Here is an 18,158-nt window from a genome sequence, read left to right as displayed (position 1 = left end):
AAAAAAACCAGCTTTGTTTTATTAGTCAACATTGCAACTTTTTCTAAATTACATTTAACCTTGAAAGGCCTACTGAAATGAATTTTTTTTATTCAAACGGGGATAGCAGATCCATTCTATGTGTCATACTTGATCATTTCGCGATATTGCCATATTTTTGCTGAAAGGATTTAGTAGAGAACATCGACGATAAAGTTTGCAACTTTTGGTCGCTGATAAAAAAAAAGCCTTGCCTGTACCGGAAGTAGCGTGACGTCACAGGTTGAAAGGCTCCTCACATTTCCCCATTGTTTACACCAGCAGCAAGAGCGATTCGGACCGAGAAGGCGACGATTACCCCATTAATTTGAGCGAGGATGAAAGATTTGTGGATGAGGAACGTAAGAGTGAAGGATTAGAGTGCAGTGCAGGACGTATCTTTTTTCGCTCTGACCTGACCGTAACTTAGGTACAAAGGCTCATTGGATTCCACACTTTCTCCTTTTTCTATTGTGGATCACGGATTTGTATTTTAAACCACCTCGGATACTATATCCTCTTGAAAATGAGAGTCGAGAACGCAAAATTGACATTCACAGTGACTTTTATCTCAACAATACATCGGTGAAGCACTTTAGCTACGGAGCTAACGTGATAGCATCGTGTTAAAATGCAGATGGAAACAAAAGAAATAAGCCCCTGACTGGAAGGATAGACAGAAGATCAACAATATTATTAAACCAGGGACATGTAAATACACGGTTAATGCTTTCCAGTCTGGCGAAGCTTAAAAATGCTGTTGCTAACGACGCCATTGAAGCTAACTTAGCTACGGGACCTCGTCAGAGCTATGATAAAAACATTAGCGCTCCACCTACGCCAGCCCTCATCTGCTCACCAACACCCGTGCTCACCTGCGTTCCAGCGATCGACGGCGCGACGAAGGACTTCACCCGATCATCGATGGGGTCGGCGGCTAGCGTCGGATAGCGCGTCTGCTATCCAACTCAAAGTCCTCCTGGTTGTGTTGCTGCAGCCGGCCGCTAATACACCGATCCCACCTACAGCTTTCTTCTTTGCAGTCTCCATTGTTCATTAAACAAATTGCAAAAGATTCACCAACACAGATGTCCAGAATACTGTGGAATTTTGCGATGAAAACAGAGCTGTTTGTATTGGGACACAATGTGTCCCAATACTTCCGGTTTAACCATTGACGTCACGCGCAAACATTTTCAACCGGAAGTTTCCCGGGAAATTTAAAATTGCACTTTATAAGTTAACCTGGCCGTATTGGCATGTGTTGCAATGTTAAGATTTCATCATTGATATATAAACTATCAGACTGCGTGGTCGGTAGTAGTGGCTTTCAGTAGGCCTTTAAGCTTTTTTATTTCACTTTTGTTATGTTTTTGTTTATTTTTACATGCCGTGTGTTGTGCCTCGGTGTGCATTGTTTACACAACGTGCGTTACGCTACTTAATATGTCCATGTGGAAACTCGTTCGGTACACCTCCGAGCCGAACCGGAACCCCGTATCGAAACGGTTCAATACAAATACACGTACCGTTACACCCCTATCCAAAACATTTCTGTTTTATTTGTTTTCATTTCAAACTATCTAGTATTAGCTTTCACTCAATCTCTGGTTCCTCTTCCAGGCAAGCTGCCCATCGTCAATGAAGAGGGCTGCCTGGTGTCCATCATCGCCCGAACTGACCTGAAGAAGAACAGAGACTTCCCCCTGGCCTCCAAAGACTCTCGCAAACAGCTGCTGTGTGGCGCCGCTATCGGCACGCACAACGACGACAAATACCGACTGGACCTGCTGGTGCAGAGCGGAGTAGACGCGATTGTACTGGTGAGGAGGAACGCTGAAGTCAGCTTAACCCGTTGCTGTACTGTAGTATTATTATACTCCAGAGTCCCCACTTGGCTGCAGCACTCCCTTTTCTTGCTGCTCTTGGTCTCCTGGAATAAAATGTCTCCTTGCTTTGGTGTACGTGCTAAAAAATGACAAGGAAGTGTACATTGCTGTCATTTTTTAGCATTCTCCCTTCTGACTGGTGCGTTCAATGCAGCTTGGTTTTCACAGGTTTCCTGCAGTCCTACAATAAAACCAAGGCAAGGAGATACTTACACTACCGTTCAAAAGGTTGGGGTCACCCAAACAATTTTGTGGAATAGCCTTCATTTCTAAGAACAAGAATAGACTGTCGAGTTTCAGATGAAAGTTCTCTTTTTCTGGCCATTTTGAGCGTTTAATTGACCCCACAAATGTGATGCTCCAGAAACTCAATCTGCTCAAAGGAAGGTCAGTTTTGTAGCTTCTGTAACGAGCTAAACTGTTTTCAGATGTGTGAACATGATTGCACAAGGGTTTTCTAATCATCAATTAGCCTTCTGAGCCAATGAGCAAACACATTGTACCATTAGAACACTGGAGTGATAGTTTCTGGAAATGGGCCTCTATACACCTATGTAGATATTGCACCAAAAACCAGACATTTGCAGCTAGAATAGTCATTTACCACATTAGCAATGTATAGAGTGTATTTCTTTAAAGTTAAGACTAGTTTAAAGTTATCTTCATTGAAAAGTACAGTGCTTTTCCTTCAAAAATAAGGACATTTCAATGTGACCCCAAACTTTTGAACGGTAGTGTACATGTAAAATAAATACTTTCATGCTTTTGTAATTTACAGGATTCGTCCCAGGGTAACTCAATATTTCAGATCAACATGATCAAATATGTCAAAGATAAGTACCCAAGTCTACAAGTCATCGGTGGCAATGGTAAGTACATTTGATGTTTAACATTTGCACTATATATGTTTTTATGGCACATTTTGGAGATTTCCCACAAAAACCACAAAATGAGGAAATATTTATGATAAAAATAAATATTAATAATTTATTGAACATACTTTTAATCAGGATTGTGAAATGTTATACTTTTGTATGCATATTTTACCATGTCTTATTTTTGCTCTGTTTGGTCTTGTCGTTCAGTGGTGACTGCCGCTCAGGCGAAGAACCTGATCGACGCAGGAGTGGATGGACTGAGAGTCGGAATGGGCAGCGGCTCCATTTGCATCACGCAGGAAGGTGCGTGACAAATTACAGTGATTAGTGGTAGCATTCGCTTCCAAATGGTCTCTGGTTTGCTGTTCATGTAAGACGACAAGATAGGATTGAATGGGTTCAATATGGAAGGTTAAATGGGACAATGTATAAATAAGTAATCACTTAAATGTGTCATTAATTATAATGGAATTAGAAATATTTAATGTAAAATTAAATTGAAATATTTAATCAATTAATTATTTCAATGTATATGTAATTATTGATTTAAATATTTCACGATTTAATACATTCTTTTATGGTTTAATGTTTTTTTTCATTATTTCCTGAACCCGTGTGTCAGCGCTTTATGAATTTATTTAGTTTTTATTATATTTTATTATAAACTCATCCATTGAAGTCAGTCATGATTGTTTTTTGTTCTGAGGCCTGGAACGTTGGGAAGTCTTTCAAAACATGGCGGCTAAGGCGGATAAACTAGTACTTTTTCGGGAGTTGGTGGTAGATATTTTAGACCCTGCAGAGTATGTGGAAGCAAGACCTGCTGACCTTGCGCATGGAGCATTTAAAGTAGAGGAATTTCCTGCAGTTGTCAGCGCCATTTCCGCACTTTCAGACCAGAAATATCGACCGGTACTCCGACACTTCTCTGCTTTAAGTTCCACAGAGTGTTAGGATCCGCCCACTGACTTTGGAGGCTGAGTTTGACAGATGGACAAATTCATGAAGCGTTGCCACGATAACGATTCTGGATTCGATTAAAAAACGATTATTGCTGCATTTTTTATTTATGTACCGTATTATTCGGACTATAAGTCGCAGTTTTTTTCCACGTTTGGCCGGGTGTGCGACTTATACCCAGGAGCGACTTATGTGTGAAATTGTTAACACATTACCGTAATATATCAAATAATATTATTTAGCTCATTAACGTAAGAGACTAGACGTATAGGATTTCATGGGATTTAGCGATTAGGAGTGACAGATTGTTTGGTAAACGTATAGCATGTTCTATATGTTATAGTTATTTGAATGACTCTTACCATAATATGTTACGTTAACATACCAAGCACGTTCTCAGTTGGTTATTTATGCGTCATATAACGTACGATTATTCAGCCTGTTGTTCACTATTCTTTATTTATTTTAAATTGCCTTTCAAATGTCTATTCTTGGTGTTGGGTTTTATCAAATAAGTTTCCCCCAAAAATGCGACTTATACTCCAGTGCGACTTACATGTTTTTTTCCTTCTTTATTATGCATTTTCGGCCGGTGCGACTTATACTCCGGTGTGACTTATACTCCGTAAAATGCGGTATATTGATGCAGTTTTTAATTTCTTTACGTTTCAGTAAATGAACGTTTATCACTTGCAATTTTTAAAAGCAGTGTATTTGTAATAAAAAAAATGGTTAAATGAATTCCCATCGCATATATTCAATTAATGGAAATATGTGCAAAACTGGAACATAAGTGCCCTATAATCAGGGAGCTGGTCGGATCTCTTGGTGAGAAGGCTCTCTGCAGTCTGACAAATTTTAGAACTGTCTGCATTGCTTTGTATACAATACATCGATTATTGACCTTTACTAATCGAGTTTATAATCGTCCATGTCCGAAGTGCGATGCATCTAAAATTAGATTATTTCCCCCACCTCTAGTTGCCAAATATCTTGATGAAATAATTAATTAAAATACTAAATAAATAAATCTATAATTAATTATATAAATTGAAATAATTAAATGATTTAATTTACTTTTACATTGAAGTAATTACACAATTGTTGATTTAATTCCAATAATTAAATAATGACACATTTAAAGATTTATTTCCCATTGACCTTTATGGTTCACTTGTAGTCTGATCTGTAGTTCTCATTCTCATAGGTTACTTGAATGAACAACCTGTCCGAGTTAGCATCCCTGGTTAATGTTGTTGAATATACCAGAAGGGATGAGCTGGTTTCTGTTTTGAATTTGATCCTTGGGGTACACTTTGTAATGATTTTACTGCTAAACTTTGATTAAGGAGGGACATATTATTTCGCTACGTGTGTCGTCATCATGTCCAACATTCAAAAATTCCTCCTCCCCTCTCTTTTAGTTTTGTCCACCTTTTCTCACTAGTGTGTGTGTGTGCGTGCGTGCGTGTATGTGTACATGTGTGTGCATGTGTCCAGCTCCCCCCAGTATACCTCCTGCTATAAAGCTTCACAGTCCCAAAACCCCAACCACAGTTACGGGATTCTCCAGTAAGTCGACCCCTCCTTTAGCCTTCCCCCTTTTTTTTGCCCTGCTGTTGGCGATTATCATATTTGCCCTGCCCCCTTTTACAGCCTGTTGCATTGGTTGTTTAACTTTGCATTAGTAGAAGTAGTGCTAAGTTGAAAGTGTGGGGTTTTTGCTGGCATTATTAGTGTTTTGTCACTAATCTGTCATTCACACTAAGTAAATAGTTCTTTAATGATCATTAAGTCTCCAGTCTTTACAAGAGATAATTTTCTACTTTTCTATACTATTTGTCAAATAGTGGCTCTTCCTAATTTCTGCTGCTGCTTGTTGTGTTGACGAGGGTGTGATTTGTTTGCCGCAGTACAGTGGAACCTCTAAGGTTTGACACAATTTGTTTCAGGATGCCAATTGACTACCTTTTTGTTCTGATTAATCTTCCTTAGAAAATAATTGATGTTGCCAACATAACAGACTGTCATACAAGTGTAAAAAGACAACCAGCCTCAACTTTTTAATTCGTACATGTAACACAATTATAAAAAGAAGTCAACCACTGCAAAAAGTACAAAATCCCAAATGAAACACTTACTTACCTTAACTTTGACAAGTGACAGTGGAGTATTACTGCTTCGATTGTGTGTTGTCTTACTTCACGGGATGGTTTATATCAGTTTAAACAGTGGAACCTCGATTTACGAACTTAAAGGCCTACTGAAATGCGATTTTCTTATTCAAACGGGGATAGCAGGTCCATTCTATGTGTCATACTTGATCATTTCACGATATTGCCATATTTTTGCTGAAAGGATTTAGTAGAGAACATTGACAATAAAGTTCGCAACTTTTGGTCGCTGATAAAAAAGCCTTGCCTGTACCGGAAGTAGCATACGATATGCGCGTGACGTCACAGGTTGTGGAGCTCCTCACATCCGCACATTGTTTACAATCATGGCCACCAGCAGCGAGAGCGATTCGGACCGAGAAAGCGACGATTTCCCCATTAATTTGAGCGAGGATGAAAGCTTCGTGGATGAGGAAAGTGAGAGTGAAGGACTAGAGGGCAGAGGGAGCGATTCAGACAGGGGAGAGGCGGGTGGGAACTGATATTCGGCTGGGAATGACTAAAACAATAAATAAACACAAGACATATATATACTCTATTAGCCACAACACAACCAGGCTTATATTGTTGCGTGGCGAAGTTGGTAGAGTGGCCGTGCCAGCAATCGGTGGGTTGCTGGTTACTGGGGTTCAATCCCCACCTTCTACCATCCTAGTCACGTCCGTTGTGTCCTTGGGCAAGACACTTCACCCTTGCTCCTGATGGCTGCTGGTTAGCGCCTTGCATGGCAGCTCCCGCCATCAGTGTGTGAATGTGTGTGTGAATGGGTGAATGTGGAAATACTGTCAAAGCGCTTTGAGTACCTTGAAGGTAGAAAAGCGTTATACAAGTATAACCCATTTATTATTTATTTATATTTAATGTGCCACAAATTAATCACGCATAACAAACACCTCCCCCCTCCCGTCCATATAACCCGCCAATACAACTCAAACACCCGCACAACACACTCAATCCCACAGCCCAAAGTACCGTTCACCTCCCCAAAGTTCATACAGCACATATATTTCCCCAAAGTTACGTACGTGACATGCACATAGCGGCACGCACGTACGGACAAGCGATCAAATGTTTGGAAGCCGCAGCTGCGTACTCACGGTAGCGCGTCTGCTATCCAACTCAAAGTCCTCCTGGTAAGAGTTTCTGTTGTCCCAGTTCTCCACAGGCCAATGGTAAAGCTTGACTGTCATCTTTCGGGAATGTAAACAATGAAACACCGGCTGTGTTATCCGGCACAACAGTCAGGGGGTGCATTCTACGGCGGGGGTGCGTTATCCGGCACAACACCTGCCGCAATACACCGCTTCCCACCTACAGCTTTCTTCTTTGCTGTCTCCATTGTTCATTGAACAAATTGCAAAAGATTCACCAACACAGATGTCCAGAATACTGTGGAATTTTGCGATGAAAACAAGACGACTTAATAGCTGGCCACCATGCTGTCCCAAAATGTCCTCTACAATCCGTGACGTCACGCGCAGGCGTCATCATACCGAGACGTTTTCAGCAGGATATTTCGCGCAAAATTTTAAATTGCACTTTATAAGTTAACCCGGCCGTATTGGCATGTGTTGCAATGTTAAGATTTCATCATTGATGTATAAACTATCAGACTGCGTGGTCGGTAGTAGTGGCTTTCAGTAGGCCTTTAATTGACTATTGAACAGGGTTCGTAAATCGTAGTTCATATAGTGAAGCAAGCCTTTGCCTTTGCCATAAACTCTGATGTGAGATCAGGTGCATCCTGTTTCACCTTATCATCCTTTAGATATTTTACAGCCTAATTGGGGTCCAGCTGTGGTAAATTCAGTTGGTTGGACTAGGGCTGGGCGATAAAACAATAACAATATATATCGCGATAGACATGTGATCAATATCAATAGAAAATGGGGTCGATAGAACGTTCGATAATTTCACTGAGTTCTGTTAGAAAAAAATAGGAAGAAAGGCAGAGCCGGAACCGCAAGGCATTCTGGGGGGTGTAGGCAGAGGAAGGGCTTTGGCCTCTCGACCTATCACGGCCGAGCCTGAACCGTAAGGCATTCTGGGAAATGCTAATAGAAAAAAAGAAAAAACAACAACGGCTAGCTGACGACGAGGAGTGAAACAAAACGGGAATATGAGTGCGGCAGCACGAGAGGAAATTGTAAATAAAAAAGGAAACGTCACGTCCCCAGTTTGGCAGTATTTTGGATTTTTTTAAATCCAATACGAATCAGAGTAATACTGTCTGCAAACTTTGCAAGGTCGTCGTCCCGACCAAGTCTGGGAACACGGCAAACTTATTTTACCACCTGAGCCGCTCTCACCCGCTGGAGTACAGCAGTATCAAACAGCCACAACCATCTACATCAGCCGGTGCAAGTGCAACAGCACCGAAGCGGCAACAACAGACCACCATCGTCTTGATGGTGGTCTGTTGTTGCCGCAGACAGTATTACTCGGCAGCAGTGCCATACGACAAAAATTCAAAACGTTATAAAGAAATAACGGATGCAGTGGTGTATCAATTAGCGAAGGACATGCTACCGCTCAGCATAGCTGAGAAGTCTGGGTACAAGAATCTCATACACGTGCTCGACCCCCGTTATGTTCTAACTGGCCGAAAGCACTTTTCTAAGACAGCTATTCCTAAGCTTTCCACAATGTGCAGGGAATCCGTGGAAAAGGAGATACTGAAGTTGGTTTGATTTTTCCATAAATGACTGAAGAGGGTAACCGGTTTGTTTTGTCACAGATGTTCAGACGCAAGTTTATTCCGATGTTTACAATATTCTGTAAGACATGTTTGTTTCTGCTTGCTTAATGTGACTGTTATTTATTTGCATGTATTGTTACCAATATGGCTTTAAAGCCTGAGTTGTACACTACTCATTTCTTAATTACAATAATTTGCACATTTTGTTGGATTAAGCATTTATTTAATGTCAATATTTGCACATCGACCAGTATTTTCATTTATCTGACTGTTTTTCATAATGCTGACCTCGTTCTAAAGGTTAAAGGTTATATTTAAAATAAAAGTATTTAAATTCAGCCTTTTTTCTCCTGGTCTTTATTTAGAATAGTTTTTTGTTTTTTTTTATCAATAATTATCGATATTGACTGATATGAAACACTTATATCGTGATACATTTTTTAGTCATATCGCCCAGCCCTAGGTTGGACATTATTTGGAAAGGCACTCAGAGCACAAATCAAAAATTAAATAGAAGGAATTGCCTTTAGGCCTGCGAGACAGGATTGTCTCGAGGCACAAATCTGGGGAAGGGTACCGAGAAATATCTGTTGCCTTGAAGTTCCCAGTGAGCACAGTGGCCTCCATCCATCCATCCATCCATCCATCCATCAATTATCTACTGCTTTACCATCTCGGTGTCGTGGGTGTCTTCTTATAGCTGGCCGGCTGTCTAAACTGAGCGATCGGAGGAGAGTGACCCTCGTCAGGGAGGTGACGGGTCCTGGGAGGAAGGTCTGTGTGTGTGTGTGTTCTCTTGTAAGAGGCTTCGCTGAACGAGAGGTAGTCTTCTCCGCTATGATACAGGTTCACTTTGGCATAATTTTCCACAAGTCAATTCTCATCATAATTAAAAACTTGCTCAGGTAAGAAGCCTGCTTTGTCAATCTCTTCAAGCACAAAATGGCTGACAGCGGGACAAAAAATGAATGAATTAAGCCTTTGTACACAGACATGGTTTGCATACTGAGGAATACTTTGCTTGATCTAATAGCTTATTAATCGAAAAGTTCGCAAACAGAGGGGTTCGTAAATCAAGGTTTCACTCCAAAAAAAAATACATAAAATGTCATAGTGTGTAAAATGAAGTGGCAGGTATGTTTAGGATAAACACATTTACTGTGATTGAACACAAAAATTATGCTCAAATGTTCTAATCATGCTACAAACATGTATTTTAAGTGCAAAGAACTGAGTCTTAGATTTGATGTTGACAAAAGCCGTTGACTGCGTGTGACCACTGTTTCCAATGTATTCGTCTTCTCTTCGCGTTCTTCTTCCCATAACACTGATGATACTTTGCTGTCTTGGTGACTGGAAACAACAACGTGGATCCTTGTAAGACATCCAAACAAAATCAACAGTTTCTCCTTTTGATGTTTGCAGAACTGATCTCTTATTATGTTTTGTATAAAACAATAGGTCTCTGATGTCATGTATGAGGGCAGTTTGAACGCTGGAGTTGAGAGGCAGATTTGTTTAGACATGTTTTGCTTTTTGACAGTTTTTGAATTGTACGACACCAGAGGCACTCATCTGTAGAGGTTCCACTGTATCGTGAGGTTGTTGGAGAACATGCCTGACAACTAACTGCGTTTGCATCAGCTAAATCTGGGAGTCTTTCTTTTACACACACACACACACATTGGTTATCATTTGGAATGGGGACCAAATTTTTGATCATCACTTGTGGGGAGCACCCTTTCTACAGGTTGTGGAGGCATAAAAAAAAATAGGTAAAATGGCCACTGCCCAGTTAGCTCATACACGTCTTTAATACTCTGGATTGATGAAGTAATGTGCTGATCATTCATACTGGGGACCCTGGGGAAAAAGAGCTAATATGGTTCATGGGGACCAAATTAAAAAAATTGTGCATAATTCACACTAATTTGTACGTGACTACTGAGGACCATTTAAAAATAATAAAATAAAAAAATAAAATAAAGGTTCAAATGAAATATGACATGATCCTCAGAATACAGCACTTCAGCTGTCCTCTTATAGGAAGATTCACCTCTTAAATGTTAATGTAATGAAGTTGTCTGCAACTCCAACTACCATATATAGAAGGATGGAACATTTTGAATGTGAATCATACTTAAAGGCAGGGGTGTCCAAAGTGCGGCCCGGGGGCCATTTGCGGCCTGCTGGTAATTTTTTAACGGCCCCACGGCACATTCTGAAAATACGATAAAAAACTAAACAAAAACATAAAAAGTGGTATAAAAGCAAACAGGTGAAATGTAACAAGAAAATGTTGCAATGTTGACTCTAATAACGCAAAGCTGCCAGGCAGGCTGTTTCTCTCTTTAAAAAATAATAATGAATCAAAATCAATGTCATCATGAATTATTGACCTATTCAAGGCTCCAATTACGTCACATTAAATATTACACTTTGAGATATTTTGGGGTGAAAATGTTGCATATTTTGTGTTAGCTATATAAAAGAAACTAATCTGTTTTTTTTTTTAAAGAAGGGCCTATAACGAACAAACAAAAAATACAAACAACAATAAAACTTATAATTGACGGATAGACCTGAAGGTGATCTCTAGATTATTGTGTTTAAAGTAAAAAAAAAAATTATAATTTGTTTAAATGTCATTGCTCAGAAAATAATGAATTAAAATCAATGTTGTTATTGACCTTTTTAAGGCTCCAACTATTATATAATCTCAAATATTCCACTTAAAATTTTTATTGGGTGAAAATATTGCATATTTTGTGTTTTTTCCATAAAAAACAGGATTTTTTGGGACATAAAGAGCACACATCTTAAATATTTAACAACGTTATATTGACAGATAGACCTAGTGTTGATCTACAGATTTAAATCTTGAGTAATAATAATAACAACAACAATAATAATAATAATAATAATAAATAATAACACTTTTTATATTTTTTTGACCAAAACCCTTTGGGGTCTGAGTGGAGGCCTAAATGTATATTTTTTATACAAATATTGTATTGGTTTTTGAAATAAAAAATATCAAAATGGCCCCCCGCTTGCTTTGATTTTTCATTGTGCGGCCCTCAGTGGAAAAAGTTTGGACACCCCTTATAATCATGCTGTATGAAAATGTCATCCTAAGGAAAACTAAACCAGATTTTGTTTTTTGGAAAAATATATTAGTTTTAACTAAGGATGGATACCATACAGAACCACAATACTATTAATGCCAGGATAACAAATGTTTCACTTTTCAAGGAAATTAATTTTCTCTTTTACCAATATTTGAAACACGTAAACAAAGTAACCCAAGTTTCCCTGTTGTGGGATCAATAAAGGATTATCTTATCTTACCTTAAACCACAGAAATAAAATACAAACTCATTACTCATCACTTAGGCATCTTCAGAATGGATCTGACTATCATCTAAAAAGGTTTCCCTTTAGGGGACCTGTTTTTTTGTCCCCATACCGTCAGAGGTCCCTAAAGGTGACTGTGTAAACAGAGCGATGTCCCCATTAAGTAAGCATTGCCACACACACACACACACACACACACAGATCCGGCATTTGTCTACCTATGCCTTTGCAGGATAGAAGCTTGACGACATCAAAGCTTGCGCCTGGTGTGATGTAGAAAATACTTGTTGGGACGGCCACATTTGCTTTTAACACAACCGGTCAAAGAAGTGTTGATTTGTCAAAATGTACACCAGAATACACTTACATAAAGGGCAAAGAGGTTTGGAACATTATTTGGAAACAGTCCAGCTAAGTCAGTGCTTGACTGCTTGTTTCCCGGCTAAGAGCTTCACAAAGATATCGAAATATGGCATTGGTTGATTTCACGTGAATCAATACCCGCCAGTACCAATTGGCATCAGTCGGTTCCTGATAAAATACCAAATTTGTTATCTATCCCTACCTGTGAGTCTGTGAACTTGCCTGGTGGACTTCCTGCCCCCGTTTGTCTCAGTGGTGTTCCCACAGAAGAGCGACATGGGAAAAAAGCTGTCTGTACAAAAGTGGAAGTAAAAGCATCATCATGCTAACGGCAGTGTTAATGTGATATCGTGTTCACTACATTATCTCATGCTCATGTGGAAGTGAGCACCCACTTTTAACCACTTTTCCACCAAGCGGCACAGCTTGCGTCACTAAACCCCGATTCGTCTTTTCGCCACAAGGTGTGTGTAGGCTAGATGAAGATAATATTGTACAAACTTATCTTGGTACTCTCAAAACTTATGTTTATTTAAGCTTTTTTCCATGTTGATTAAACTCCAGTTTGTGCTTTTTGGGCTGTTTTACTTTGTAATTATTTGTATTCATAATGTATCAGAGGGTACCTTGTATGTGTTATTGGGAATAGTAGTGCATTTATGCACACATCGAAACCAAGTGTGCTGATTTGATCCACTTGTCAAACCGGTAGAAGTTGCTTTTATCTGATCATGATTTAATCTAGCGTTCCTTTTACTTCTCCTGACAGTGCTTGCGTGCGGCAGACCTCAGGCCACGGCTGTCTACAAGGTGTCCGAGTACGCCAGACGCTTTGGTGTGCCCGTCATCGCCGACGGCGGCATCCAGACCGTCGGACATGTCGCTAAAGCTCTGGCACTAGGAGCGTCCACAGGTAGAGAATAATAAATACATATTTACAATTATCTGTTCCCAAGTCAAACTGTGGCCATCATGATGCCTTTATTTACTGTGCTAGCTGAATGTAACATTCTTAAATCCCAAATGTAGTATACCGTATTTTTCGGACTAAAAGGCACACTTAGAATCCTTTTTATTTTCTCAAAACTCGACAGCGCGCCTTATAACCCGGTGCGCCTAATGTACGGAATCATTTTAGTTGTGCTTACCGACCTCAAAGCTATTTTATTTGGTACATGGTGAAATGATAAGTGTGACCAGTAGATGGCAGTCACACATAGGAGATACGTGCAAACTCCAATATGACTCAAGTAAATAACACCAAAATGTTAAATGTTCCATTGAAAATATAGAACATTACACATGTTTTAGTACGACTTTGGTAAGCTATGAAGCCACACCGCTTGATGGATTGTACTGTGCTTCAATATAGGAGTATTATCATGGTGTGTGTATAAGGTAAGACATTATCTGGCGTTTTGTTTCGCAATATTATGCAAAAGCAACTTTTCTTACCTTCTGGTATCCGCTGATGTCTATTTGGGATCTGCATAAGTCCTGAAAATGTGCGCGCATCCGCGTTTGTAGTCCATGGTGACACAGTAGTCGATAAGCTTCTTCTTTTTCTCTACCTTCTTGTTATGGGACATTTACCCACCGCTGGTGCCATTTCTAATATAAAGTAGTGTAAAGTTCTTACTTATATCTGTCAGTAAGCTTGTCATGAAAGCGCTAAAACATACCGGTATAGTGAGTTAAATTATTCGCCCAAGGAACTTTAGTTATTAGAGAGTTCCGGTCGGACGGTTTTTCACGGGACATGTTTCCGGCGTTGTTATTGCACTAGTCCTTGTGCACGCTACAACAAAAGTGACGGGGAGAAGACGCTGCCGAAGGTGAGCCACGTAAATAAGACCGCCCACAAAATGGCGCATCCTGAAGCGACTGTCAGAAAGCGGCTTGAAGATGATCTGTAAAACATCATCTATGCAACATTTTGACGAAAGAACCACCATTACATGTTATGTAGACCAGTGGTCCCCAACCTTTTTGTAGCTGCGGACCGGTCAACGCTTGAAAATTTGTCCCACGGACCGGGGAGGGGGGGGGGGGTGTATTTAATTTTATTATTTTTTTTATTTATTTATTTTTTTTTTTACATAAATAAATACAATCATGTGTGCTTACGGACTGTATCCCTGCAGACTGTATTGATCTATATCAGGGGTGGGCAATTAATTTTTACCGGGGGCCGCATGAGCTACCCGAGCACTGCTGGAGGGCCACATATCGACAATATTTCAATTCAATTTTGCTCAATATTATTTTTGATATATACCGTAAGATAAATAATAATAATAATAATAATAATAATTAATAATAGTAATACTTCAACATAGTGTGTGTAACAGCATTCCATGACTAATATAAATAAATTAACATTAATAATAAATGACAGTAAAATAAGCACACATATGACTGCGGAGTCATAGTGTAACTTTGTGTGGTGTTTGAGTTGTCCGACTTTTTGTGTGGCCATAAACGCACCAGTGGTTTAGTGCTATGCGTGTTGGTGACAGATGACAAGTTGGTTTTGGCCTGGTTTGTACGGCAGAAAATGACTAGTTTTTCGAGATAGAATTGTTTTACTCATGTTTTTGGTGTGGTTATGTCCGAATATAAACAGTTTTGCTCAATAAAGTGATCGATATAATTCCTGTCCTCGAAGCATCTCGATAGACGTTACAATAATTGAACGGTGTTCAATTGAACGGTGTTGTAAACGGTGTTGACGAACACCATTAGGGCCGCTTGTTGTCACTGTCACTCAAAGTTGCATTGCAAAATTCCATAGAATAAATATGTTTATTTTGTTTAGAATTCAGATGGGATTTGATTTGGTGCGCGGCATATACTTGCTGCGCGCAGCGGACGCTTGAGCAGTGCGCAATTGCGCAGGCACGCACCTTAGAGGGAACGTTGCTTTGCAGTTCTTGCCTTGTTGAAAACACGGCATTCCTCATCAACTTTTCTCTTTTTAGCGTCTCAGGTGTAAACCGTGCATCACTTGTCGCTGCATGTGCACCTTCACTCGCAGGTTACACACGGACACACGCCCATAAATAATACTTTTCAAAATAAAAGCAGCACAGTTGTATTGCGCGCAGGACATAGATGCTTTTTCAACTTTATTTTGTAATTGCAGCTGTTCACATTCACTCACAACCACGCATACGTCCATACGGAAGTAATACAAATAACGATTTTCAAAACAAAAGCAGCACCCTTGTATTGCACACTCGACATAGATACTTTTTAAAATTTATTTTGTAATTTATAATTGGCCTCACGCGGGCCGGACAGGGACGCACAAAGGGCCGGATGCGGCCCGCGGGCCGCAGAATGCCCAGGTCTGATCTATATTGATATATAATGTATATATTGTGATTTTTATGTTGATTTCATTTAAAAAAATAAAAAAATATATATATATATATTTTTTTTTTTTAATTTCTTGTGCGGCCCGGTACCAATCGGTCCGCGGACCGGTACCACAAGGTAGTCTTTTACATTTAGAAAAAAATAAAAATAACATGACCCCTTTAATCCGCCCTATAATCCGGTGCGCCTTTTGTATGAAAACAGACCTGACTAGACCCGCTCATCGGCAGTGTGCCTTATAATCCGATGCGCCCTATGGTCCGGAAAATACGGTACAACTTAAAATCAATAAAACAATTGTGTTGGCGGCTAGCATTAGCCTGTACTTTAGCTGTACTTTTCAGACATTTTTTCTTTCATATATTGGGTTTAGTTTCCATTTATCTTCTCCCTCACTATCGCTTGTCTTTGTGCAGTGATGATGGGCTCGCTGGTGGCTGCCACAAGTGAAGCTCCCGGTGAATATTTCTTCTCGGACGGCATCCGGCTGAAGAAGTACCGCGGCATGGGCTCCCTGGATGCCATGGACAAAAACCTGGGTTCCCAGACCAGATACTTCAGGTTAGTGGTTTAGCATGGCTTTGTCTACCGTATTTTTCGGACTATAAGTCGCAGTTTTTTTCCTAGTTTGGCCGGGGGTGCGATTTATACTGAGGAGCGACTTATGTGTGAAATTATTAACACATTACCGTAAAATATCAAATAATATTATTTAGCTCATTCACGTAAGAGACTAGATGTATAAGATTTCATGGGATTTAGTGATTAGGAGTGACCGATTGTTTGGTAAACGTATAGCATGTTCTATATGTTATAGTTATTTGAATGACTCTTACCATAATATGTTACGTTAACATACCAGGCACCTTCTCAGTTGGTTATTTATGCCTCATATAACGTACACTTATTCAGCCTGTTGTTCACTATTCTTTATTTATTTTAAATTGCCTTTCAAATGTCTATTCTTGGTGTTGGGTTTTATCAAATAAATGTCCCCAAAAAATGCGACTTATACTCCAGTGCGACTTATATATGTTTTTTTCCTTCTTTATTATGCTTTTTCGGCCAGTGCAACTTATACTCCTGAGCGACTTATAGTCCGAATTAAACGGTAGTCATTTTCTATATCGCACAGAGACAAACCCGCGATATATCGAGTATATTGATATATCGCCCAGCCCTAATGCCATGATTTTAAAAGCCTACTGAAAGCCACTACTACCGACCACGCATTCTGATAGTTTATATATCAATGATGAAATCTTAGCATTGCAACACATGCCAATACGGCCGGGTTAGATTAGTAAAGTGCATTTTTAAATTTCCCGCGAAATATCCTGCTGAAAACGTCTCGGTAGGATGACGTTTGCGCGTGACGTCACGGATTGTAGAGGACATTTTGGGACAGCATGGTGGCCAGCTATTAAGTTGTCTATTTTCATCGCAAAATTCCACAGTATTCTGGACATCTGTGTTGATGAATCTTTTGCACTTTGTTTAATTAACAATGGAGACAGCAAAGAAGAAAGCTGTAGGTGGGAAGCGGTGTATTAGCGGCCGGCTGCAGCAACACAAACACGTAGCCTGTGTTTCATTGTTAACATTCCCGAAAGATAACAGTCAAGCTTTACTATTGGCCTGTGGAGAACTGGAACAACAGAGACTCTTACCAGGAGGACTTTGAGTTGGATACGCAGACGCGGTACCGTGAGTACACAGCTGCGGCTTCCAAACATTTGATCGCTTGCCCGTACGTGCGTGCCGCTATGTGCATGTCACGTACGTAACTTTGGGGAAATATATGTGCTGTATGAACTTTGCGGAGGTGAACGGTACTTTGGGCTGTGGGATTGAGTGTGTTGTGCGGGTGTTTGATTTGTATTGGCGGGTTATATGGACGGGAGGGGGGAGGTGTTTGTTATGCGGGATTAATTTGTGGCATATTAAATATAAGCCTGGTTGTGTTGTGGCTAATAGAGTATATATATGTCTTGTGTTTATTTACTGTTTTAGTCATTCCCAGCTGAATATCAGGTCCCACCCGCCTCTCACAGCGTCTTCCCTATCTGAATCACTTCCACTGCCCTCTAGTCCTTCACTCTCACTTTCCTCATCCACAAATCTTTCATCCTCGCTCAAATTAATGGGGAAATCGTCGCATTCTCGGTCTGAATCGCTCTCGCTGCTGGTGGCCATGATTGTAAACAATGTGCAGATGTGAGGAGCTCCACAACCTGTGACGTCACGCTACTTCCGGTACAGGCAAGGCTTTTTTATCAGCGACCAAAAGTTGCGAACTTTATCGTCAATGTTCTCTACTAAATCCTTTCAGCAAAAATATGGCAATATCGCGAAATGATCAAGTATGACACATAGAATGGATCTGCTATCCCTGTTTGAATAAGAAAATCGCATTACAGTAGGCCTTTAATAGTCCTGG

General features: G+C 40.0%; 1 protein-coding gene across 1 annotated transcript in view; it reads left to right on the top strand.

Moving 5' to 3' along the window:
• The window catches only part of impdh2 (IMP (inosine 5'-monophosphate) dehydrogenase 2), a 31,723-nt gene that overhangs the window by 12,656 nt on the left and 909 nt on the right, over positions 1-18,158 (top strand). Inside the window, exons 7-11 of the mRNA XM_062054458.1 lie at positions 1,642-1,841; positions 2,686-2,776; positions 2,993-3,088; positions 13,107-13,250; positions 16,135-16,279. Coding sequence (XP_061910442.1) covers positions 1,642-1,841; positions 2,686-2,776; positions 2,993-3,088; positions 13,107-13,250; positions 16,135-16,279 — 676 coding nt within the window. The remainder of the gene's footprint in view (positions 1-1,641; positions 1,842-2,685; positions 2,777-2,992; positions 3,089-13,106; positions 13,251-16,134; positions 16,280-18,158) is intronic.

This window comes from Entelurus aequoreus, linkage group LG07, assembly GCF_033978785.1.
Source record: "Entelurus aequoreus isolate RoL-2023_Sb linkage group LG07, RoL_Eaeq_v1.1, whole genome shotgun sequence".
Taxonomy (NCBI): Eukaryota; Metazoa; Chordata; class Actinopteri; order Syngnathiformes; family Syngnathidae; genus Entelurus; species Entelurus aequoreus.
Note: the sequence above shows the minus strand (reverse complement) of the source record. Positions and strands in the feature narration are given on the sequence as shown.